Genomic DNA, 21,661 nt, shown 5'->3' on the forward strand with positions numbered 1-21,661 from the left:
GACTAATTAGCAATTGTTATAAATTTATTTAAAAAAAAACAACCCACCCAGCTGACTAAAAAAACCAGTTTCCAGTAGGGTCACCTTAAAGATTAACAAATTATGTCATAAGCTTTTGTGGAACAGTGCATAAATTTGAAAATTCTGTTTACATAGACACAGACATAGGTGTAAGGAGAAGAAAAAACATTAGCAGTGAAGTCAAAGTCAGTGGGGAATGAAATGGAAGAAATACAGATAATAATAATCATGTTAAAGCTTACATATATGTAAAACAATTACAGTGACCGTACTCAAATTAGTGTTGAATATTCTGACATAAGTTAATTAACACTGTAATATGATTAAAAACCTGCAGTCTCTATTTGAGATACAGGTGATAGAATTGAACTTCTTGATAAATGTTATTTTAGCAGTTTCACACTGGATACTTGTTTGAAGTTCCTATGTTCAAGAATATCTACCTTAAGGTGAGCAGTAAAATGTCCTGGGAAAGAAATGTCCACCATGATGTGAACCAGTGTGCCAGCACATAACTACCATTTTCTCAGCATGCTACTGGACAATGCACTGATACACAGCAAACTTATTTTCAGTAGTAAAAGAAGAACTCTACATGAACCCCTTCAGATAGTCATAACATCAGATTACTCTTTTATGTAGAGTGCTTCTGCCGTTGCACGCATACTGAAGTAATCAGCAAGCAGCACTGTTTACCACATAAACTCAGCTGTACAGAACATGATGCCATTCACAGCCTCAGAAACTATTCTGACATCGTAATTAAAGAGGTTGATAAATGTGTAGCTGAACAAGTCAGACTACTTATAGGAGGCTCAGAAGCAACTCTTCAATGCCACACTTTACAGGACCCTGTCCTCAGACCTCACTGAGGAATACTAGCAGGAACTATGTAATCTGAGGGAATCTCCTACAGATGGGTGGGACCAAATCTGCATGTATATTCCCCAAGAGCCTCGACCAGGGGTCTTCTCTCTATGATCCAAGACATATAAATCGGGCAATCTAGGACATCCCATCTGTTTTGAGCATTGGTACTATCACAGTTGGGATGTTTGGTCATGATCTGAGAATGGAATCTATATATGTCACCAATACCCCCAAGTTACTTTGAAAACACTACTGAATTCTTGAAGAATCTGCAATCCATTGACAATTCCAAAAATACAGTTCTAGCAACATGGATATTGAGGCTCTTTATGGTAGCATGCCCTGCAAAGATGGACTACACGCTATATGGGACATCATCCCTGATGGTGCTACAGCACATCAAGCTACCAAACCCTTCCACACTTTCTTCAGCTTTGGAGGGAATATATATTTTCAGGTTGATGGACATGTCATGGGTATTTTCATGGCTTCACAGTATGCCAACATTTTCATTGCTGATTGAGAACAACGTTTTCTCAGCTTCTGTCTCCAAATGTCCCTCTGCTACTTGAGATGCACTGATAATATCTTTATTATCTGGATCCATGGACAAGAGGCACTTCAGAGGTTCTGTTAGCATGATCATCACAGCATCAACATGAGCTTAAACCATCTCCACATGGCAGGTGTACTTCCTGGGCACTGCCATGCAACTGCAAAATGAACATACAAGCACAACTTTATTGGAAACATACTGACTACTACACATTCCTACCATTGTCTACAGCCAAGCCCTACAACCACATAAGAACATAAGACCCCTGCTGGATCAGACCAGAGGCTTATCTAGTCCAGCACCCTGTTTCCCATAGTGGCCAAACAGATGCCTATGGAAAGTCCACAAGCAGGACATAAAGGCAATAGCCCTCTTCTGCTGTTGATGCCCAGCAGCATGTATTCAGAGGTGTGCTGTGTTCAACCCTAAAGATAATGTGCCATGACATGCTGGCAGCTATGATTTGGGGTGCCACAGGGTACCATCTTGTCCCCAATGCTTTTTAACATCTATATGAAGCAACTGTGAGCGGTCATTAGGAGATTTGGAATAGGGGTCATCAGTATGCTAATCATACCCAGCTCTGTTTCTTTTTCATCTGAATCAGGAGAAGCTATGCATGTTCTGAACCAATTCCTGGTTGTGATGGGTTGCCTGGAGGTCAACAAACTTAAGACTGAATTGCAACAAGACTGAGACTCTGTGGGTAGGCGGTGTCCAGGCATGGGAATTGGGGAACTTGTCTGTTCTAGTTCCGGTTGCGCTCCCTTAGAAAGAGCAAGTACATTGGTGATGCTCCTGGATTCATTGTAGTTAGAAGCCCAAGTGACTTCTGTGGCAAGGTGCACCAGCTGTGGTTGATACGCCAATGCCCTTTCCTGGACAGGGATAGCCTGGCCACTGTAGTCCATGCATTGGTAACCTCACATTTAGATTGCTGTAATGTGCTTCATGCAGGGCTATGCTTGTGCTTGGTCCAGAGGCTGCAGCTGATGCAGAATGCACTGGCCAGGATGCTGAGTGGGGTGTCTGGTTGTGCACTTATTACAATGATGTAACCGAGTAACTGCACTAGCTGCCTATTAGTTACCAAGCCATGATCAAGGTTTTGTTGCTTACATATACAGTTCTGAACAACTTGGGGCAACTTGCTGGTTGTACAGCTGCTGCAGATTGCCGTCTGATGGGAACCAGGCAGCAGACTTTCTCTGTGGTGGCAACTACTTTGTGGAATGCCCCCTTGGTATGAGGGAGGTACCAACTGTGGCATGTTTTTTTTAGGTGCCAGTTAACGACTTATCTTTTCTCCCAGGGTTTTCCTGACTGATTGTGCTGCTCAGTTTGATTGTTAGTTCTGTGATATTAATGTTTTAATTGAAACTGTTTTATCTTTTGATTTTAAATGTTTTTAGCTGAGACATTTTGTACTTTCTGAGTTTAAATGTTTTAGGGCGCAATCCTATGCATGTTTAGACAGAAAAACATGCTGGCTGGGGCATTCTGGGATTTGTAGGACTTTTTTTCTGTCTAAATATGCATAGGATTGTGCCCTTAAGTGTGGTTTTGTATTTTAAAATGTTGTTATAGACCATTTCGAGATGTCTTTTTAAGTATCGTCAAGTGGTCTATAAGCTGATTAAATATATAAAGATAAATAATGACTACTAGCCATTGATAGCTACATCTTCCATTAATTTGTGTAATCTAATCCCCTTTCAAAGCTGTCTAAGTTGGTGGCCATCACTGCATCCTGTGGAAGCTAAAAATGTGTTTAACTACACATTATGTGATAGACTTATTTTTTGTCTGTCTAAGGGAGAAAAATGTCTATCTACTTTCTCCACACTTCTATAATACCCCCCTTAGTTGCCTTTTTTTCTAAACTAATAGCCCAAAATGTTATAATATTCCTTCATATGGGAGTTTCTCCAGTTCCCTGATAAATTTGGTTGCCCTTTTCTACACTTTTTTCAACTCTGCAATATCCTTTTTGACATGCAGCAACCAGAACTGTATACAGTATTCCAACTGTAGTCACACTGTGTATTTGTCTAAGGACATTATATTGGTGGTTTCATTTTCTGTCTCTTTCCTGACTATCCCTAACATGGAATTCACTTTTTCCACAGCTGCTACACACTGGGTTGACATTTTCACTGAGCTGTTCACCACAACCCCAAGATACCTTTCCTGGTCAGTCATTGCCAGCTGTCACCATCAGTGTATATTTGAAATTAGGATTTCTTACCCCAATATGTAACACTTTGCACATGCTCACATTGAATGGCATCTGCCATTTTGTTGCCCATACACCCAGTTTGCAGAGATCCTTTTGGGGCATGTCACAATCCCGTTTTGTTTTTAACTCCCTGCAGACTTGGCCACCTCACTGCTCACCCTAACTCCAGGTCATTCATGAATAAGTTAAAAAGCACCACTTTCAATACAGAACCTTGCGGGACCTCATGTGTTACATCCCGCCATTGTGAGAACTGTCAATTTACTTCTACTCTCTGTTTGCTGTTCTTTAACCATTTACCAATCTATAAGAGGTTCACTGCTAAGATTGCAGTAGTGAGGGATGTTGTCAAAAGCTTTTTAAAAGTCCAAGATCATTCCATCAACATGCTTGTTAACATTCTCAAAGTTTTTAAAAAGCTTAGTGAGACAGGGCTTACCTTTGCAGAAGCCCTGTTGACTTTTCTTCAGCAAGACTTGTCCTTCTATATGCTTGATAACTTCATATTTAATACTGCTTTCCACCAATTTACCCAGAACAGATGTTAAGCTAGCAGACCTGTAACTTTCTGCACCACTATCCCTTATCTGTTTTGAAAAATTGATATCACATTGGTCACTTTCCAGTCCTCAGGTGTGGAGGCCAGTCTGTTTTGATTTGGACTCACAATGTAATGATTTAGATCAGGCATTTCTGAGATTATAATAACCCACCCAGTGAAGTGAAAAAACAGGTCAAGTTGGCCAAACTGGTACCCAGGATAATCTACTACAGGACAGACTTAGAAGAAAAGTGACAGACCACTGGGTTGTCACCAATAGCTCCCAGCTAAAACCACTCCAGTGTATCATCAGTGAACTTCAAAGGGAGATTCCAGCATGCAGCTATTGAATACACACTTCTCAAGTAGTTCAGTTCTATCACCTGTGGCTTGACTTGAGATTATGCATTTTTATCACATTAAAGGAATTAATTAACATATGCAAGCAGGATACTTATCAAAACTACTTTGTGAATGGTCACTGTAATTATTTTACATAAACCTAAGCTTTAATGTAATTATCACTGTCTGCATTTCTTGCATTTGATTCCCCTGTATGACCTCACTGCTAACATTTTTCTTCTCCCTACATGTCTCTCTGTGTGTGTATGTGTTGTACATATCTATGAGTATATATATCAGCAAATTCAGGATGACATCCATGCATCTGAGGAAGTGGGCTTGTCCACAAAACCTCATGCCATAATAAATATGTTAGTATAAGGTTCCATAAGTGAAGAAGGAAGAAGCACCATAAATTAATGACAAAGAAGGGGGAGGCAGGCTCCGGTGCTCAAAAAAGGAAAATGTATTGTGCCCTGTGCATTTTGGAAATGCCTCCTTCAGGAGCTATGAATCAATAAAACATTTACATTAAGAATAATATCTTATGGATAACACCCTATTTCATATTACAAAGGTTCAAAAAACATATCTATATTAAAATTCCACAACCTCAGATGTCTTTATAAGTCAAATCCCACTTGAAAAAAGGAAGGAAAGGTTCGGCCATTACTGACCCTTAGAGGGATGCCACTTACGCTGGCGTTTTCATGGCAGACTGTAGCGGGGTGGTTAGCCACTGCCTTCCCCAGCCGTGACTACCTTTCCCCCAGCAAGCTGGGTACTCATTTTACCGACCTTGGAAGGATGGAGGGCTGAGTCGACCCGAGCCGGCTACCCAAGACTCAGCTTCCGCTGGGATCGAACTCAGGTCGTGGGGAGAGTTTCGGTTGCAATACTGCTGCCTACCACTTTGCGCCACACGAGGCTCTAAATCCCACTTAGACTTAGCATAAAATACTCCCACATATTAACGTCTGACTCAAAAGATAACAAAAAATTGACCTTCTTAAAGCTGCATAGCTTTTAACAATCACATAAATACTCCTTATACTAGCTCTTACCCTCCCCACACAGGCATAAATTGACCTGCTTAAAACCATTCATTCTCTTGTTATGAAATTAACAGTAATGGCCTCAGATGTTGATTGTAGTATACAGATAGGTTTATATTGGAATTGGTGCTCTGTCAAGTTATTGATGGTGCCCTCCAGTTCACAATATATTTCTAATGTGGTCCTTGAACTAGCTACATGTTTAAAATAAGCTGTAATCTATATTTGTCTTTCTCTGTTATAGAAAGTAGTAACAAAGAGTACAAGGTGTAACAACACCAGAAAAGTATGAAGTATAGCAAAATACTTAGTAATCTTATCCAAAAAGCAAAAACCATATGCATTATTTAAGTGTTATTTTCTTGTATACTCCTCCTTTGCAACCTGTGCAGAGACCATGGCTTATTACTGGTTTTTGTGTTTTCAGAAGGTGCCTTCTCCATTACTGCCTCTGAAGGCCTTTGTGTAACTTAGGGGTGCGCAATCCGCAGGTTGCATGTAGTCCTGAGTTGTGAATTGTGCACCCCTGAGCTACACAAAGGCAAGCTTTCGCCCACTTTTCCCTGCTGATCTGCTGGATTGCAGGGGAAAAAGTTTACGTGCCGAGACAGCCATCTCACTGGGAGATGGGAGAAGTGAAAGCTCCTCCCATACTTCAGCAATCCTGCTTCTGATATCACTGTTTTCCTGCTGCTAGTGGCAGTGGAGAAACAGCGATCCTTGTGGCGATTGCTGAGGGTTGGTAGAGGCTTTCATTTGCAACCCTGTCCCCAGCAATCTCTATATTTCAGGAGGCAGGAAGAGGAGGTTTCCCAGTATGCTGAGATGTGTGTCTGTATGTGAAAAAGTGTGTGCGTGTGCATGCGCATTGCCCCTGGCTCCCCCAGCTGACATGGGATGCAGCTCTTGTGGCTGAAAAGGTTGTGCACTCCTGATGTAACTGAAGCCTCCGTCACAAGATTTTGTTTCAGCTTAATTATGCTTGCAAGTACTTTCTTCCATATTAAGAGTAAGTAAAGACAAGATTTTTTTTAGCATGCCTATGCACAAACTTTTTGGTACATCCTGCTAAGTTTCAAGTTTTGCAAACAATTTTATAAATATTCACACACACACCCCCCCGCCAGCCAAAAGCTTTATAGGCCTCCTTTGGTGAGAATGGGAGTGGGAGTTGAACTTCATGGCTGATACTTAACAGTCGAATTTCACTGATGGCTTCATGGTTTAATGTGATTTCTTAAGTTTCTGAACAACACTTTTATCTTTTAAAGCTGTTTGCGCAATTGAATGTGCAATTGTGATTGAGTGAGAAAGAGATTTGCAAACTAAAATAGACGAAGCAAACAAGCTCCAATGTGCAAAATAGTTATAGAAGCATATGTCAAAAAACAGATCCCCCACCAGAAGAAATTAACATTCTGGAAGTTGTAGCAATCTCAGATAAAACACATAGCATTTTTATTTCTTCTTGCTATTTAATTAAAATGTCAATTGTGAACTTTGGACTGACTCAGAAACAAAATATAGTTGGTAAGGAATTTCCCCCATAAAGGTGGAAAAACAATTAGAAATTAAAGAGGAGGTGGAACATGTATTTTTTAAAGGCATGCTAGCATTAGAGCTACATTAAAAATAAAAATGTTGCAGGGCAGAGCCAGCTTGCAACCAAGATGGCTGCCTAAGCCCTGAGCTCTGTACCGACACAGAATAATAAAAAAAGATAACGAACAGCATACCTGTAAAAGCCATAAAACAAATACCGTATAAGGAGATGTATCAGGGAATATCACAGAATAAAAATATTATGCCTCCTATTTTAATGCAAAAAATGCAGCTCCAGACTTGAGTCTCAACAAAGAGCGAGGAGAAGGGTCTATGATGGTATGTAAAGTACCTAAGATGACAAAAGAAGGTATGGACCCCTTACAAATAACTACTCAAATATAAAACCCCCATGAGGGATGGTTTAATGTGCTACAACTGCTTGAAGAAAAAACAGAGTTGCCACCAAACTCGATGCAATTGGGAACATAGCTAATGAAGCAATGGAATTGGTGTTGCAAATCAGGAGGGCTAATACTAGTTTTGAAAAACTAATGAAGAGCTACTACAGCAACATATTGAGTCTTTGGGAAACTACAGTTGCAGACCCAATATCTGTTTCAGGGGATAGCAGAATTGATGGAAGGTTGAGATGCAGTTGGCTTCCTTGTTACCTGGCTGTCAGAAGAAATACCTGAGCTCAAAATATCCTGAATAGACACAGAGAAGGCACACAGAGTATCAGGCAGTTACCTACTGAACAGCAATAAACCGTGGGACCTATTGGTCTGCTTTGCAAAACTGGAATTGAAAGACTCCATCTTGCCTCGCACCCGCACTGGCCACAGGTTTTATTATGATCAGTGTGACATAGCACTCTTCCAAGATATCAGCCATGGAACTTTTCAGAAACAGCTGTGGATTCTGTACAGAACAGCTGTGAAAAAGTGGAATAACATACCACTGGGGCTACCCCTTTAAAATCATAGTGTAGCTTTGCAATACAAATGTAGTAATAACTACCCATTGGGAGGTGAAAGAGTTCTTGATCCACATGAATTTAGATCTTGGAGAAGAACAAGTGTTAAGCAGAGGAAGAGGAGGAATATGAAGCTACTGTAGCTGCCTCAACAATGCCTAAGCCAAGAGGATGGACCTTATGGTCCAAAAGAAATAACTCCTTTGGAAAAATAAGTCTGGCAAGAAATAAAATCATCAGAGAGGCTATTCAAGCCTTCAGGACTGTCAAATAGGCTTTAGCAATTGTAGACAACCTTAAAAGTTATTATGGCTATCTGTTGTTTTTGCATGCTATAATACATAACATATAAGATATGACATATTCAGTAAGGGGGAGGGCTGTGTATGGGATGGGTTATGGCTGCTATGCCAATATGATTCCTCTCAGCAGTTGGGAACAAATAGTTCTGATGCAATTCCCTGGAACAAGCAGTTGTGCAGAGAAGAAAGGTTTGAATTTAGTTTATGTTATTGTATTACAGTTATTAGTTAAACGCTACATGAGAAAACTGGGAGGTGTGGGCTGGGGGGGAATAAAGAAACAAAAAAGTTTGAAAGGAAATTATAAAAATAGGTTCATGATGAAGAATTATAATGGCTGAAATAAAAACTGTGACATTTAATGTAGAGGGCTTTGGATCTACTGTAAAGCGGTAAAGGTAAAGGTGTCCCCAACCAGTCGTGCCCGACTCTAGGGTGTGGTGCTCATCTCCATTTTTAAGCCGAAGAGCCAGTGCTGTCCGAAGGTGCTTCTGTGGTCATGTGGCCGGCATGACGGAACACCGAGGTGCACGGAATGCTGTTACCTTTCCCGCCGAAGCGGTACCTATTTATCTACTTGCAATTTCTTGCTTTCGAACTGCTAGGTTGGCAGAAGCTGGGACTGAAGACGGGAGCTCACTCCGTGACGCGGCACTTGGGTCTCGAACTGCTGTCCTGCCGACCTTCCGGTCTGCAGTTCAGTGTCTTAATCACTCCAAAAAGTGATTATGCAAACTAAACCAAATATTTTTCTTCAAGAGACTAATCCTAACAAAGACTTGGATAAATTACTTTATTTTCCTGGTATAGGAGAGACTTACGCTGCAAAAGGTTTGTCTAATGCGAGAGGGGTCGTTATAGTTTTTTTTTTTTTTTAAGATATTGACTTTACTATATGAATATCTTCTAAAGGGAGATGTATATTTCTTAAGGGATACATTGGCACAGAAAAACTGGTGTTGGGGACTCGCTGTGGTCTTACTACAGAGCAAAATTTCTTTTGGAAACATTATGAAATGTTAAATTTAGGGATGGAATTATAGGAGGAAATTTAAATTTAATAGATTGTACAGGGAAAGGAAACAAGGCAAAGATTCAAGACAATTCCTATATAGCACCATCACCTTTATTACATATCTTACAAAAATACAAATTGATAGATGCATGGAGATGCAAATGGGGTTGATCACAGTCTCAGATCATGTGCCAGTAATCGTGACATTCCACATAAGCCCAGAACAAAGCAAAACCTATGCTTGGAAATTTGATCCCATCTTATTAGACAGGCAAGAAGCTAGAGGGAAATAAGGAGAGAAATTGAAAATTACTTCCTTAACATTGATATACAGGATGTGATCTTGAAACATTATGGGATATTCTTAAAGTTGTAATTACAGGAAATGCATAAGCATTTCAAGCTATATTTGAAAACTACACTTATTAGCAACACAACAGCTTACAACAGAAATAGAAAACTAGAAACACTGCATAAACACACTAAGGAAGAAAGGGTTAAATTAGAATGAATAAAAAGGAGAAATGAGCTTAAATAATTGGAGATTAATCGGATAACAAATGATCTTGAATATGTCAATCAACAATTTTATGAATTTAGAAATAGATATATTGAATTATTAGCCAATAGATTGTGATAGAAGGAGACCAGAAATAATATAACCTCAGTTAAGGACAGACAAGGAAAAATAAATTTGGAGTCAAAAGCTGTAAATCAAGTATTTGCATCTTATTATGCAGATTTATACACCTCTAGGCAACCAGAAACAAATTAATTAAATATTATCTCAAGCAAATATTAAACAGATGTTGGGTGAACACCAAACTTATACCAGGATAATTTGGAAGAAAAGGTAAAAAAAAAGTCATTAAAAAAATAAAAATTATAAATCACCCAGGACCGATGGCTTTATAGGAGCCTTCTATAAAATATATACTGATCAGTTAACACCATATACTGTAATGCTATTCAATAAAATTATGGGTAATAGTACACTGCCCCACTCTTGGCAGGTTTCCCAGATTATACTCTTACATATACCAGAGAAGAACCTTGAAGAGGCTGATTGATTTTCATCCTATTAAGTTATGAAGCCAGGATCTAAAGAAATTTACAGGGGTTCTGCTGAGAGATTAGGTACAACAGCTCTACAATATGTTGTCACAGATCAATTTGGTTTTATTAGAAGGTGTAATATAGCTGACCCAATAAGAATACTTAATGTGGTTCAGCATTGCATGAAAAAGAGCAGAAATGGTTATGTCATAACACCAATGGACTCTGCTAAAGCTTTTGATATGCTAGAATGGCCTTACTTACTTCCCTCCAATAAGCATACAATGATGGGAGATTTCACAAATGTCTTTCTCAATTATACTTTCAAAACCAAGTGGTCATTAGAACAAATGGATTAGACTCCCCACCAATTAAGATTAACCGGGGAACCAAACAAGGTTGTCCTCAGTCCCCACTACTTTTTGCTTTCTCTGTTGAACTCTTAGGAAACTTACTTCGCAACTCTCTGTTGATAGAAGAGGTTCAAGTTAATTCACTACCAAATGTAATTAATTTGTTTGTGGGTGATATAATTTTAACACTATCAAATCCTATTAGGAGCTTAATGATGGCCATGTAGGTAATAAAAGACTTTGAACAAGCAGTGGGATTGCAAATCAGCTACGAAAAATTTAGCGGCTTATGTATAAACATGGATAACAGACAACAATTTCTTCTGGGGAAAAACTCAGGGATACCCCAGAGACGAACTAAAATATTTAGGAGTAATTACACCAGTTGACTCGTTAAAAGCAATAAAATCATTACCAACTAGTGACCAAATACACTAAAGAAAAAATGAAACACTGGTCCAAATTGAACTTAAAATATTTGGAAAAACTGTGATTAAAATGAAATTATTACCCAAACTAACATATGTATTTCATATATTACCTCTTATTATACCCAAGAAACTGTTTAAAAATGGCAGTTGATATTTTTATTTTATTTTTGATAATAAAAAACACTTTGTATGAAGAAGGTAAAGGGGAGGGGACTGGGAATTCCCAGATTATCTCAATATTATGATGCTTTTCAACTCAAACAATTCAACTAATACATGATGATCAAACTAAAACTTGGATTAATATGGCGATACCTAGGGATCAGAAAGAAGTATTGGAGTGTATACCATTTCAATGTAAATATAAATCAAGATCAGTGATAGATAACCCCTTCTTAAACAGGATGATGTGTACTTGGCAAAGATGAAATAAATGTTTGAGATCTTCTCCTTCCCCTATGAGTCTTTTTTATGCCAACCGCTTTCTTTATTGTGAAGAGAAGTTTAAACAGTTTGCAAAATGGGAGGAAAAAGGTTTATATGGACTCATTGACCTATATAATGTGTTGGAACCAAAAACTGGGGCACAGATAAGAGAACAATTATCTGAGGGTATACCGTGGTTTCAGATAGATCAAATTCTTCATTTCACATCTACACCAACCATAAAAGGAGAGGTTTTGTGCCCACTAAATCGGTTTGAAAGTTTAGTGGCTTGGGCAAAATCTGAAACAAAGGGCTTGGCTGCAAAAATTTACAAGTTGTTAAATTCTATGGTTATTGGTGAGGCTGAGGGAGCAAAAATGGTATGGGAAAAAGTCCTGAATTGTATTACTAACTCAGAACAGTGAGTAGCACTATGTTCCGTTTCACATAGTGTGAAAGAAAATGCATTGAAGATGAGGCATAGATGTTATATTACAGCACAGCTATGTAATTATAATGTGAACCCTAGTTGTTGGTGGTGTGGAGCCACCAGAGGCACCTACCTACATATTTGGTGGGATTGCCCACTGGTACAAAGGTTTTGGGCCCCGGTCTTTGTGTTCACCAGTGAGGTCACACAATATATAATATCTGCAAAGCTGGGACTGCTGTTGTTCAGTCGTTAAGTCGTGTCCGACTCTTCGTGAACCCACAGACCATAGCACGCCAGGCCTTCTTGTCCTCCGCTCTCTCCCGGAGTGTGCTCAAGTTCATATCCATTGCATCGGTGATGCTATCTAGCCATCTCATCCTCTGCCGTCCCCTTCTTCTTTTGCCTTCAGTCTTTCCCAGCATCAGGTTCTTTTCCAGGGAGTTTTCTCTTCGCATTAGGTGGCCAAAATATTGGAGCTTCAGCTTCAGTATCTGTCCTTCCAGTGAGCAATCAGGGTTGATTTCCTTTAGGATGGACTGATTTTTATTATTTATTTATTATTAAATTTATTAATCGCCCATCTGGCTGGTCACCCAGCCACTCTGGGCGATGTACAACATACAATAAAACAGTTCTACATTTAAAAGACAAGTATATATATATATATATATATATATATATTTATTGTTTCAACCAATGGTTACAACAAGTATAGAAAAAACATAAATGCCTAAAACGGATTAAACGTATATTACATTTTTAATGATTCTGCAAAATCAAAAATGTTCTCTATAACTTCGGGCTTCAAGAGCAAAACTGGCCAGTGCCAAAAGATTTGTCTTATTGTGTTATGTAAACAAAAAAATTATTCTCTCTGTATCGGACCAAATAAACTTTTTCTCAAAGAGTGGATTTGATACTTGGAGTGGATACTTGGGATGGATTTGAGAATAGATAGGGCAATAAAACAAATAATGAGGCAGGTCCTCGACTTTGCCACTGCAGCAGGGGCAAAGTCTGGAGGCATAAGGCGGTTTATCAAAATGCCCTTCTAAAACTGCCAAAATTTGACCTCCTTGCAGTCCAGGGGACTCTTAAGAGTCTTCTCCAGCACCACAGTTCGAAAGCATCTATTCTTCGGCGCTCAGCCTTCCTTATATTCCAGCTCTCACAGCTATACGTTGCTACTGGGAAAACCATAGCTTTGATTAAACGGACCTTTGTCAGCAAGGTGATGTCTCTGCTTCTTACTATGGTGTCTAGGTTTGCCATAGCTTTCCTCCCAAGGAGCAAGCATCTTTTAATTTCATGGCTACAGTCACCGTCTGCGTTGATCTTGGAGCCCAAGAAAATAAAATCTGTCACTGCTTCCATTTCTTCCCCTTCTATATGCCAGGAAGTGATGGGGCCAGATGCCATGATCTTTTTTTTTTTACTGTTGAGTTTCAAACCAGCTTTTGCACTCTCCACTTTCACCCTCAACAAGAGGCTCTTGAGATCCTCTTCGCTTTCTGCCATTAGGGTGGTATCGTCTGCATATCTGAGGTTGTTGATAATTCTCCCGGCAATCTTAATTCTGACCTCTGATTCATCCAACCCAGCCTTTCTCATGATGTACTCTGCATATAAGTTAAATAAGCAGGGCGACAGTATGCAGCCTTGTCGTACTCCTTTCCCAATTTTGAACCAATCGGTTGTTCCATGTCCGGTTCTTACTGTTGCTTCTTGACCCTCGTACAGGTTTCTCAGGAGACAGGTAAAGTGGTCTGGTACTCCCATCTCTTTCAGAATTTGCCAGAGTTTGTTGTGATCCACACAATCAAAAGCTTTAGCGTAGTCAATGAAGCAGAAATAGATGTTTTTCTGGAATTCTCTTGCTTTCTCCATGATCCAGCGAATGTTGGCGATTTGATCTCTAGTTCCTCTGTCTCTTCAAAACCCAGCTTGTACTTCCAGTAGTCCTCGGTTCACATACTGCTGAAGCCTAGCTTGTAGGATTTTGAGCATCACCTTGCTGGCATGTGAAATGAGCGCAATTGTAGGGGAGTTTGAACACTCTTTGGCATTGCCCTTCTTTGGAATTGGAATGTAAACTGACCTTTTCCAGTCTTGTGGCCACTGTTGAGTGTTCCAAATTTGTTGGCATATTGAGTGCAGCACTTTAACAGCATCATCTTTTAGGATTTTAAATAGCTCAGCTGGAATACTGTCATCTCTGCTAGCTTTGTTGTTAGTAATGCTTCCTAAGGCCCACTTGACTTCACTCTAGGATGTCCAGCTCAAGTTCCGTGACCGCGCTATCATGGCTATCAGGGACATTCAGATCTTTCCTGTATAGTTCTTCTGTGTATTCTTTCCACCTCTTCTTATTCTCATCTGCTTCTGTTAGGTCCCTGCCTTCTTTGTCCTTTAGCATGCCTGTCTTTGCACAAAACATTCCCTTGAGATCTCCGATTTTCTTGAAAAGATCTCTAGTCCTTCCCATTCTACTGTTTTCCTCGATTTCTTTGCATTGTTCATTTAAGAAGGCCTTCTTGTCTCTCCTTGCTATTCTGTGGAACTCTGCGTTCAGTTGGATATATCTTCCCCTTTCTCTCTTGCTTTTCGCTTCCCTTCTTTCCTCAGCTTCTTGTAAAACCTCATCAGACAGCCACTTGGCTTTCTTGCATTTCTTTTTCTTTGGGATGGATTGAGTTGCTGCCTCCTGAACAATGTTACGGACCTCTGTCCATAGTTCCTCAGGCACTCTGTCTATCAGGTCTAATCCCTGAAATCTATTCCTCACCTCCCCTGTATATTCATCAGGGATACGATTTAGGTCATACCTGAATGGTTTAGTGGTTTTCCCTACGTTCTTCAATTTAAGCTGAAATTTGCAATAAGAAGCTCATGATCTGAGCCACAGTCAGCTCCAGGTCTTGTTTTTACTGACTGTATAGAGCTTCTCCATCTTTGGCTGCAAAGGACATAATCAATCTGGTTTTGATATTGACCATCCGGTGATGTCCATGTGTAGAGTTGCCTCTTGTGCTGTTGAAATGAGTGTTTGCTGTGATCAGCGTGTTGTCTTGGCAAAACTCGACTAGCCTTTGTTCTGCTTCATTTTTGTACAACAAGGCCATGCGTGCCTGTTATCCCGGTGATTTCGTGACTTCCTACTTTAGCATTCCAATCCCCTATGGTGGAGAGGACATCTTTTTTGGGTGTTAGTTCTAGAAGGTGTTGTAGGCCTTCATAGAACCGATCAACTTCAGCTTCTTCGGCCTCAGTGGTTGGGGCGTAGACTTGAGTTACTGTGATGTTGAATGGTTTGCCTTGGATTCGTATTGAGATCATTCTGTCATTTTTGAGATTGTACCCCAGTACTGCTTTTCCCACCCTTTTACTGACTATGAGTGCTACTCCATTTCTTCTAAGGGATTCTTGCCTAGAGTAGTAGATATGGTGGTCAGCTGAATTAACTTCACCCATGCTTGTCCATTTTAGTTCACTGATTCCTAAGATGTCAATGTTCAATCTTGCCAACTCATGTTTGACCACCTCCAGCTTCCCTTGATTCATTGATCTTACATTCCAGGTTCCTAAACAGTATTGTTCTTTACAGCATCAGATTTTCTTTTCACCACCAGACACATCCACAGCTGAGTGTCCTTTTGGCTTTGGCCCAGCCGCTTCACTCTTTCTGGCGCTACTTGGAAATACCCTCTGCTCTTCCCCAGTAGTGTATTGGACACCTTCCGACTTGAGGGGCTCATCTTCCGGCGTCATCTCTTTTAGCCTTGTGATACGTTCCATGGTGTTTTCTTGGCAAGAATACTGGAGTGGGTTGCCATTTCCTTCTCCAGTGGACCACATTTTGTCAGAACTCTTTGCCATGACCTGTCCATCTTGGGTGGCCCTGCATGGCATAGCTTATGGCTTCACTGAGTTACGCGAGGCCCTTCGCCACAACAAGGCAGTGATCCATGAAGGGGAAGCTGGGACTACAGTCTGTTTATATAGACTGTATACACAACTAAGGGGGCTGCGGTGGCTTAGTGGTTAAGACGCTGAACTGCAGACTGGAAGGTCAGCAGGTCAGCAGTTCGAGACCTGAGTGCTGCGTGATGGAGTGAGCTCCTGTCTTCAGTCCCAGCTTCTGCCAACCTAGCAGTTCGAAAACAAGAAATTGCAAGTAGATAAATAGGTACTGCCTCGGTGGGAAAGGTAACAGCGTTCCGTGTACGTCGGTGTTCAGTCATGCCGGCCACATGACCACGGAAGCGTCTTCGGACAGCGCTGGCTCTTCGGCTTAGAAACGGGGATGAGCACCGCACCCTAGAGTCAGACACGACTGGTTGGGGACACCTTTACCTTTATACACAACTAAGACAGTTAGCTCCAGACTTTTTTCTCGACAGCAACCATGTTGGTCAGAGCTGCTAACTGGAAATCAGCAAATAAACTTATCATATGGAAATAGAAAATTTGGGACCTTCAACTAATAGAAAAACTTACTAAGTATCTTCAGATACAAAGAGGCCAAGTAGAAAATTGACATATTTTACAGAATATGGTATCCATTTTTTAAATTCACTGATACCAAGAAGAATATGTAACAACCTCCTAGGACACATGGAACTCTGTGGCATGATCTATTAGCAGGATGAGTGATAACTCTGCTGATGTTTAGGTTGTAGTTTGGAGAGTTTTACATCAGTAACAGGTTCCCTGTGAAAATGCAGTTGTCTGAGAGATGGGTTCCTATTAGATCTATTAGATCTATTGGAATCTCCGTACTGGGCATTCAGGCATACTTATTTATTACCTTTTGAGGCTAATTGTGCTAATGTGATTGTGCTGGGGGGGGGGGAGTGTGTAGGGGGAGTGGGAAGGAGAGGGAGGGAGGGAGGGAGGGAGGGAAAGAGAAATGGCTTCTCTTAACTCCATAGATATTGCTGTACTTCCTAGCTGGTTGTATACCAAAGGTTTTCTGAGGTCTCTCTCTTAAAAAGCAGGACTGCTACTGGTTTAATTCATCAGCAGGTGGGAAGAGAAACACAAATTGGATGCAGCATAGGATATGCTACAGGTTTCCATGGCCAGGATTAAATTATTTTGAAGCACCGAGAGCAAAATTCTTCACTTCCATGCAATTTTTGGAGAAGTAGTTTCTGCAGTTCACATTGGAGAGGGCAATACTGAGATGCATTGAGGTGGTTTACAAGACCATGCAGTGTTTTTTTCAGGAGAGAGTGGGGAGGGGGAAGAGTTATCCATCCCTTGGTTACAGCTAGGGATGTCAGAGAATTCCGCCACGGATCTCGGTGAGGCCGAATGCCAGTGCATTCGGCCCCCTGAACTCCTTGGCGGAACGGCCTGCTGCCCCCCCGCGGATCCCCCCCAGGACAAGACCCACCTAGGGCGGATCTTCCGGGCGGCTGCGGCGGCGGCCAGTCTTCCGACCGGCTGCCGCCACCGCCATTTCCAGGCTTGTGTAAAAAAAAAAAAGACGTGATAGGCTACGTAAAGATTGACGTGGCCTATCATGGCTAGGTTTAAAAAAAAAAAAAGACATGATAGGCTACGTAAATCTTTACGTAGCCTATCATTGTTGGGTGGGTTTAAAAAAAAACAAAAAACGCATACGCAAATGTAGGGGAGTTTGAACACTCTTTGGCATTGCCCTTCTTTGGAATTGGAATGTAAACTGACCATTTGCATTCCTTCTTTTTACCATCTTAATCTACGTAAATATTTACATAGATTATTACGGCAAAAATCAAGGGGAACGCAAAGAGCGTAGCGGGCGCTATTTGCGTCCCTTTTTGATTCCCCGTTTTAGCCTACGTAAATCTTTACATAAGCTAAAACGGTGAATCAAAAGGGGACGCAAATAGCGCCTGCTATGCTATTTGTGTTCCCCTTGATTTTCGCCGCCATAGTCTCCGTAAATATTTACGTAGATTAAGATGGTAAAAAGAAGGAATACAAATGGCGGCGGCCATAGCCACCGCCATTTGCGTACGCAGTTTTTTTTTTACCCAGAGCCCTCCGCGGCCGGAAATCTGGCTGCGGACAGCTCTGGCCTGGCCGGGCCGGGCCTGGCCGGCTGCTCTGCAGAGCTGCCGCGAAGCACAGCCGGCCATTCGAAGATTCCGGGGGGAGGAACAGAGCGCCTCCCCCCCCGACCAGGATTCCGGGGGGAGGGACGGAACGCCTCCCCCCCCACCATCAACATAATCCGCAAAAGGTAAGTCACTTTCGTACATCCCTAGTTACATCACGGTTAGACTATAGCAGTGTGCTGTACCCTTGAAGAACATCTGGAAGTTTCAGTTGGAGCAAAATGCAGCAGCTAGGCTGCTAACTGGTGAATATTGCTGTTCTCATATCACCCTAATACTGAAAGATTTGCACTGGTATCTGCACTGGTTGCCAATTGATTTCTGGGCTCAGTTCAAGATGTTGGTGTTAACATTTAAAGCTCTAAACAGCTTAGGGGCTGGCCATCTGAGGGATTGTCTATCTCAGTATGAACCTCCTTGGTTATTAAGATCAACAGGAGAGACCCTTTTGAAGACACCCTCACTTACAGAAGCCAACTTGTCAGGCATGTGGAAAAGGGCTTTCTCCTGTATTGCTTTGGAACCCTTTGGAATGTGTGACTGGTCCCCACTCGTACTGCTGACCGTACTGCTTTTTTAATATGAGTGCCTTATATGCTCCTCTTCCAGTAGGTACTTTTAAGAATTACTATAGAATTAATTAGGAAATCTCTGTCAAGGCATCCTTTAGTAGGAGGGTCTCCCAAATAGTTCTTTAAGCACGTGGGTGACTGGCAAGGAGGACTGGAGATCTTCCAGTTTTATTATGTTTGGGTATTTTAAAGGAAATTTAATGGAAATAGTTTTTAGCTATTTATATTTCATATGTTGTAATAATTTTGTTGTAAGTCATCTTGGATCTTTTTTTTAAGAGAAAGGCGACTAAGAAATTCAGTAAATAATCAACAAATTATGCCCCTCCGATGATTCACTGCTTTTGGGCATCCCATTCCTGAATGCCCTTTTGTAATTGGATGGGGAAAAAAAGTACATGTACTATGACTCTTCTTTCAATTCTGATGATGGGAAGACAGTCCACTGTATTTCCATCAGTAGTTTGTTACTGTAGTACTGTGGTCTGCTCAATTATGCATGGAGGCTCTCTTGTCATTGTTCTTTGACATGCTCTGCAGGGTCGCTAGTTATTTCAGGGCCTTCTGATGATATGTTATTCATTCTCAGCTGTTATTTTTTCTCTGTCCAGGTGTCTCTTGACCATAAAAATGCATTTAGTGGTAAAATACCTTTGATGTATTGACTTGGAAGAAAGTGTCACTGTGTTCAGTGGAGCTTTTGTCCTAGTAAATCTGTTTGGAATTACAGCCTTAAAAGCTGAAATTGCTTCTCAGTCTTAATATACTGGTATCAGTATATTAAGCCCTGTCTTTTGACACAGAAGCACAGGAGTGAACTGTTCCCGACTGTCCCATCACTAGGACAGATGAATTATTTATGCAAGTCCAGTTTTCCTATTCCAGAATAGAATATTTAAGTGACCTTTAGGGCACAATCCTGTGGCTGCTAGACAGTGTCTAGATGGCCATAGGATTGGTCAGTTTCCGGGAACCGACCAAGGAGCCCACATTCTGAGGTCAGTTCCCAGAGACCTGCCTCCCCGCCCCCGTCGCCTCATAAGACACGTGGTTCGCTCCAGACTCCATGCTCGTAAGAGCAGTGCAGAGTGAGGCAAAAAGGGGCATTCCTGGGGGTGAGGAGTGCAGAAGTGCCGGTATGACACTTCCTATGAGTGGTCCAACCTTCCTCTTCCTGCTCCGAGGTCCCGTAGCTAGACAGCGGAAATCGGCTGTCTAGCCACGAGTGCAGGACAACCGGAGTGTGGAGGAGAAAGATCCCCTCCGTGCTCTGCCCACCTTGCATTGGATAGGCGGTTGCCTCTGCATTTAGAAGTGACCACCTCTCCACATAGGATTGCGCCCTCCATTAGTTCTCCCTGTAGAGGCAGTGTGTGTGCTTGCTTAGGCTTGTGCTATTCAAGTAACAACTGTCCATATTTTTGCTAGGCACAGTAATCTTGGTGTGCGACCAAAAGGCCTGTTTTCGCTAGTGAAAAGTGGTGTTCCAGAGGCATTAAGAGCTGAGGTATGGCAGTTGCTAGCAGGATGCCATGATAACAAGGCAATGTTGGATAAATACAGAATTCTCATCACAAAGGTCAGTCTGTCTTAATTTTCTTTAATAGATATGATTATATTTTAAAGCGGCAATTTTGTTTTTGGAATAATAGAGCTTTACTTCTTAAAAAACCTATTGAAATTGTGGCAAATACTTTGCTGTCTGCTGTGGTGGCTACACACTAATTTGTTTCAATTAAGATTGGAATTGTTGAATGACATCTAGTGTTCTGTGTAGTTAAAAACTCACCAGCCTGATACTGAAGTACTATAGTTTTTACAGGATGTATTCTTTGTAACGTGATTAGCACAGTCCTATATAGCAATTAAAAATATTTTTATAAAGTTTGTAGTATTGGTCAGTGTTTTAGGGCAGTGGTCCTTAACTTGTCAAGAGTTGGGACCCACCTTGAACCCCAGTCTGCAACATGGGACTTGCTTCCAAGAGCTTAGGGACAAGGGGCAAATCCCAGTGCTAAAAGTGTGGATCCTACAGAAAAACCTGTCCAGTCTATGTGCACAGCTATTCAGCATGCTTACAAGAACCCTTCCACTAAGCAATACATGATACAAGGCCAACACAGATCAGTCTAACATTATCCACGCTACCGTTTTGTCATAGGCACAAAGCAAGAACTAAAAGTGTATAATTCAAGCAGTTGAGTGTAGCTGCAATTTACAAGTTACATCACACGTTTGACACGTACATATACCCTTAATAAAGATTAAGTAAGCAATTTGAAGACATTTAAAAAACAATTTACCATTTAATAATTGAGATAACTCTGAGACAATGTCTAGTCTGAAGGACAATTAGTGAATGCATGGCAGAGAACTCAAAACCTATATAAAGCAGAAGTCATGCAAAGTACAACAGAACCAACTCTGCTATGTATACCTGCAAACCCTACTTTCATCCGAACAGCTGCACCTGCCACACTTTCTCTCTTGTCTCCTTCCCTCTTTCATCTTCTCTCTCAATTTCTCTTATTTTCTCAAAGCCTGTCTTGCCCCCTGCCACCCCCACCCCATATTTGTGTGCGTAAATCCACACAGTGTTCTGATCTAAATCTCCCCTACACACACACACACACACACACAAGCCTTGCTGTGGAGCTATATAGGGCCATAGGGTTTTTGATGAAATTGAAATAAGTTGAAATGAATTGGGAATGAAGCTGAGGCAAATAATCACAATATTATATTGGAATGACCTAGCACAGAATACCCTGATACTAAATTAGCAGAGTTACTGATTAATAATTGGCTTGTAGTTAAATTT

The 21,661-nt window shown here is 41.0% G+C and overlaps 1 protein-coding gene across 5 annotated transcripts in view; it reads left to right on the top strand.

The window, feature by feature from the left end:
* The window catches only part of RABGAP1L (RAB GTPase activating protein 1 like), a 280,035-nt gene that overhangs the window by 61,619 nt on the left and 196,755 nt on the right, over positions 1-21,661 (top strand). For all 5 annotated transcript variants that reach the window (XM_084851202.1, XM_084851207.1, XM_084851206.1 and 2 more), the window contains one exon: positions 20,269-20,419. In XM_084851202.1, the coding sequence (XP_084707328.1) occupies positions 20,269-20,419 (151 nt within the window). The remainder of the gene's footprint in view (positions 1-20,268; positions 20,420-21,661) is intronic.

Source organism: Heloderma suspectum, chromosome 4, assembly GCF_057233095.1.
Source record: "Heloderma suspectum isolate Gila_16-S chromosome 4, 16-S_ref, whole genome shotgun sequence".
Taxonomy (NCBI): domain Eukaryota; kingdom Metazoa; phylum Chordata; class Lepidosauria; order Squamata; family Helodermatidae; genus Heloderma; species Heloderma suspectum.